At 36.5% G+C, this 5,008-nt stretch overlaps 1 protein-coding gene across 2 annotated transcripts in view; it reads right to left on the bottom strand.

The window, feature by feature from the left end:
* Nucleotides 1-85: 85 nt before the first annotated feature.
* LOC116692778 (large neutral amino acids transporter small subunit 1) overlaps nt 86-5,008 on the bottom strand; it is a 9,400-nt gene continuing 4,477 nt past the window's right edge. The window contains exons 7-12 of one of the 2 annotated variants that reach the window (XM_032521298.1): nt 4,523-4,646; nt 4,293-4,396; nt 3,892-3,988; nt 3,295-3,444; nt 1,737-1,911; nt 86-1,438 (exon numbers count right to left, since the gene is read on the bottom strand). In XM_032521298.1, the coding sequence (XP_032377189.1) occupies nt 1,362-1,438; nt 1,737-1,911; nt 3,295-3,444; nt 3,892-3,988; nt 4,293-4,396; nt 4,523-4,646 (727 nt within the window). In that variant the 3' untranslated portion in view covers nt 86-1,361. The remainder of the gene's footprint in view (nt 1,439-1,736; nt 1,912-3,294; nt 3,445-3,891; nt 3,989-4,292; nt 4,397-4,522; nt 4,647-5,008) is intronic. The other variant, XM_032521299.1, reaches the window with a different exon arrangement.

The raw sequence follows: 5,008 nt of genomic DNA on the forward strand, positions 1-5,008 counted from the left end.
CCACAGAGTTTTTAGTTACCAAGGAAAACACGGAGGATTAAAAAAAACATGATGGACTCTTCAGAAGAGGTGATTATCTTCACTTTCTGTTTTGTGTCTATGCATTATTATTCAATTTTACTGTATGCATTTCCAGTTGACCCGGCAGTGTCCTGCAAAACCTGGACTGTAGAGACTGACCCACCTTCACTTCCCCTGTGATCTTGAGTAGACTGGGAATGTGCTTACAATAACTTTGGAAAAACCGCAAATATTCAGTTTAAAGGAAGATTTTATAGATAAAATATAAAAGCAAAGCTGATGTCACTAAATTTGCAACAATCATTTTGGTCTTATAGTGCCAATGCAACAAAGAAAACCTGGAATATTAGCACTGACATGGCTGGCACAGATAATAATGACATAAGCAATACAAAACACTAACGCTACAATGAAGTCTCCTAAATACAACCAGAAGGACAGATACGCAGGTCTTCAGTTTCTCATAAAATGCCTCACAAACAACTGCTGGTATCCACTGTCGTTTCATCAAATAACATACATGTGGAGCACTGACTCTGACACAGTTTGATGTGAGAATAACATGATACAAGACAGAGACCTGCTTACAGCAACACATGTTCAGGAAACATTACATACACTGTTTTATCTCACTTTAGCTTGTGCTTGCAGATAGTACTGTGGATTCATTTTACAAATGCATACAAAAAATACAAATATTGAAATCAGTTGTCATTGCCACAAAAATTAGTAGTGAATGTGTATAATGTAATCAGTGTAGTGCTAGTTAACTATTTCCTCTTCCAAGCCTGACCTTATTTATGCACTGTACACTGTCAGTTACGTATGCTCCTTATGTCTTTTTACTTTAAATTAGTCCATAAGTCACTGACTGTAACAGAAAGTCCTCAGTTTTAACTCAAAAGTTGTTAGCTTTCATACTCTATAAAACTGTAAACTATAGTAAAGTATGTGAAGTTCGGTTGTTAGTTTTTATCAAATGTCTTGCTAAGCCACTCATTTGGAAACTTTAGGTGAACAATTAAATTGTATGTTTTAGGCCACTACAGTATATTGTATGCAGCTTCTAACACACAATTTATTATGTGTCAAACTCACATTTTAAGATCAGAGCATGATTTTCCATTAACTAACATGCAATATGTTAGCATGTTCTAGCATTTTTGGAAAATGTCAAAAACCAGACGAAGATTTTTAAAGTTTTTTAAACATTTTGTAGTGTTCACAAAATATGCCTTTAAAAAAACAGTTTTAGCCAAATCATAAGTGAATTAATATAAACCCATTAAGAATGTTCCGGCGAAGATACTGACAGTCCATCTTGTTAAGTCTGTCCATTATTATTCATCCGCCTCGTGCTGCTCCCTCTCCTCAGGAACAGACATGAAGATCTTCTGACAGAACATGGTGAAGATTTCTGGGGAGAAACAACTCATTACAACAGCCCTATCAGCCTTGTCTGTTTTCTTTTTCTGGGTCACTATAGGTCGAATGTTGTCAGATTGTATTAAACACTGGATCAACACCTTGGTTTAAGTCATTCAAGCCGACTACCCAAACAAACTAAATGTATCAATGCCCACAGCTGCCCTCAAGCGGATATTCTCACAGGATCTCCCAACAAACTGTAATGAATGCTTCTCCGGCCTTGCCTAAACAAATAGAATAGAATAGAATAGAATATAAAAAATAAAAAAAAACAATGGCTCACTCACCCAGCATCTTCTTGATCACATGGGGTTTTTTCCACTTGTAGCCCAGTAGGTACGCCGGGATGCCTGTAAGAATAATGCCGCTGCCTAACAGGCACTCAAACGGAGCTGCCCAGAAGGACACAACGATCATGAAGACACAGCCCAAAACGAAAGTCACAGGGATGAACAGATACACCTGCAGAAGGAAAACACAATACAAGTAGCTGTTTGTGTTTTGAAGAGGAGAGTAGATAAAACACTATTATTTGAAAAAATTATGGCATTTTTGGAGAATGGATCTTCTGAAATGTTTTAATTGAATTTATTTGTTTAGTCTTTTTTCATAATGCCATTGCTGCTTTTGGTTATGTACAGCAATACGTTTGTGAAATAATATATGCATCTCTAAAAAGCTAGAAAATGGAAGCAAAGCTAAAAATGTCACAAACTCAACAATCCCAAGGCATCATAATAATGCAACTTTAACTGATGATGTGATAAGATAATGATAAGCAGTCAAAGTTATTTGCCTTATTGGGTTATTTGTGTAAATAATCATTTAAAACCAATGGTGGAAAGTAACTATGTACATTTTCTCAAATACTGTACTTAAGTACACTTTTGAGGTGCTTTACTTAAGTATTTCAATTTTCTGTTACTGTATATTGCTACTCCATTACAATTCAGAGGGAAGATTTTACTTTGACTCCACTACAATTATTTGAATACTACTAGAAATTAAAATGAATATACAAAATAGAATCAACAAGTAAATTAAGATGTATCATTACACTTTAAGATAGGATGTTAATGATTTCCAGGGGTATATATTTCAGTATGTGAAGTAATTAAAATTATTTACATCTTTATCAGCTGCCATTTATTTTTGTCTGGTTGGGCAACAATTCCATAATAATCTTTCATCAAATTGTAATTCAAGTGGTCTTAGTGAAAACTAGACTTCTGCATCAAAGTCTTGTTTTTGTTGGAAAGTCAGTATTCTGCAAATGTGCATATATGCAGCTTTCTACCCACTGCAGCTTTAAAGTTGTGTACACATTAATGCAGCAATCTTTATAATCCCATCATATAATGAATGGGCCATTCTGCACGATAAGTACTTAAACTTTTATTTTGGTACTTCAAGTTTGATCTATATTTATTTCTTGTTAGAGGTTCATCTTCTGAAACAAATGGGATCAGAGCCTCAGGCTCAAAGGAAAGATGAAAGACTGGTCAACCAAAGTAATATTCCCATGATGAAACAGAAACAAAGAGCCATGTATTTGTGTGCAAACACCACTCCCTGCTATTCTGAAAACACAGTATGGTTCCACTTCCAACCGACAACTGAAGCAGTGCTACAATGGTGCTTTCATTTGAAATAAAAAAATAAATAAAAAATAATAATAATAATAATAATAATAATAGGTGGATGCACGATGAAACCAGACATGTTGATGTTTTGGGCAGACAAAGAAACTGGCTGAGGTTTAGGTAGAGCAAAGGTCTTACATCACTTGTATAACTCTTAGTGATTATTAAATGCAACGCAACCTTTTAGACTAGGGAACTCTACCTTAATTGGCCTTCTGAGGTCGGGCTTGGTAAAGCGCAGCCAGAGCATGCCAGCAATGGCCATACCAACACACAGCCAGGTGAAGAAGCTGAAGAGATTGATGACAGAGAAGATGTCCTGGGAGATGGCGTACATCATGGACAGCAAACACTGATACGAGGGAAAAGGAAGATTTTTATTAGTCTCGTAGCATAAAACACACACGTACTCGTCATGTTATTTGGAAATATGTCATAAGAGTGATTCTTGGGGAATGTGTGTTATGCTAAATGCTTTCATGCTGTGAACAGTCAGAGAGTTGTAACTAGTTTTAGGGGCTTTGACAAAAGAAATCTCATCTAATAAACATACCTAAAAACTAACAACCATATATAACTGCTCAAAATGGAAGGACACACGTCAGAAACCTTTTGATGCTGTTACAGATAGATGTCAACAAAAGCGATATATGACTTGATACACCTTTATTTACTAAAACTTAATTGGATGTCTTTGTAGATTGTTGGACTTATTTGATAACAAGAACTTTAAAGATGATCATTTGTAAATCATAAAAGTAAGATGTCATATTATTGCTGGTAGTAGCAGGCGTCTTACTGTGAAGATGAGGGACGGCACTGGTGTGAACAGGTCTGTGTGGACCAAACCCAGAGGAGCAGGGAGTTGACCCTCTCGAGCTCCAGCATAGAACAACCTAGAAAAGAGAAAGCTTTCTTAAGGTTATATTTTGATTAAATAGTTGGCCTTAATAGCATTTTTCAAAAAGTAACAGTCTAAGATTCACACTGACATCGTCCCAAATACAATTTAATCATTGCAAAGGAATAGTGTGCTCAAAACTGGTTTGGTTTTTCACATATTTTTAATTTTTTTAACGTTTTAAACACACATCCACCAAACAAGAACTCTAGAAATTTAGTTTTCACCCCAAACTCATTGAATAAACTGTAACAGTTATAAACTGTTGTATAAGAGCATCAAAATACCCAAACACACACCGTGCTGAGGTGAACAGGGATCCGTTGACGGCCCCAAAGCAGGACAGTCCCACAAAGACAGGAATCAGCCAGGACATCACACCAAGATGGTACTCCCCAAAACTCTGCCAAACAGCACAAACACATACTATGAGAAAATACAACCTACCAACAAGATGCAATGGATGGCGTTGAGTTACAGTCTGCAAGTTGTAGCTGTGGTAAATGTATGACAGAACTCTTAAGCTCACCACGGCAACAGCCTCAGACTCGACCATGACTTCAGGAGAGATGGTGGTGAAGTAGGCTAGGTTGGTCAGAACGTACACCACCGTCACTATCGGCATGGATATGATGATGGACAAGGGCAGGTTTCTATGGGGGGAGGTCAAAGGTCATGTGAGGAAAAAACCTTATCTTAGAACATCGGATTGTTTTCTTTGTATTTATGAGATCAGTGATTTAATGTGTGTTCAATTTTATGCAATCCAGTTGGCAATTGTGACCATAACATTTTATATGCAAGTGGTGGTCAGCCGCGCTAGATCATATAATATAAAACGGACCAACTGAGACAATCCAAAACTCAAGCTTGTAAATTGCTTTTGTCAAGAGCTGTTGATTCAGCTATGCAGCCATTTTTGAGACTGTCACTTGTATACTGTATCTCTATGCAATAAAATTACAGTAACCTTTAATGTCACTTACACCGCAATATTGTTTCTTGTATCATGGCA

The sequence above is a fragment of the Etheostoma spectabile genome, chromosome 7 (genome assembly GCF_008692095.1).
Source record: "Etheostoma spectabile isolate EspeVRDwgs_2016 chromosome 7, UIUC_Espe_1.0, whole genome shotgun sequence".
NCBI lineage: Eukaryota > Metazoa > Chordata > Actinopteri > Perciformes > Percidae > Etheostoma > Etheostoma spectabile.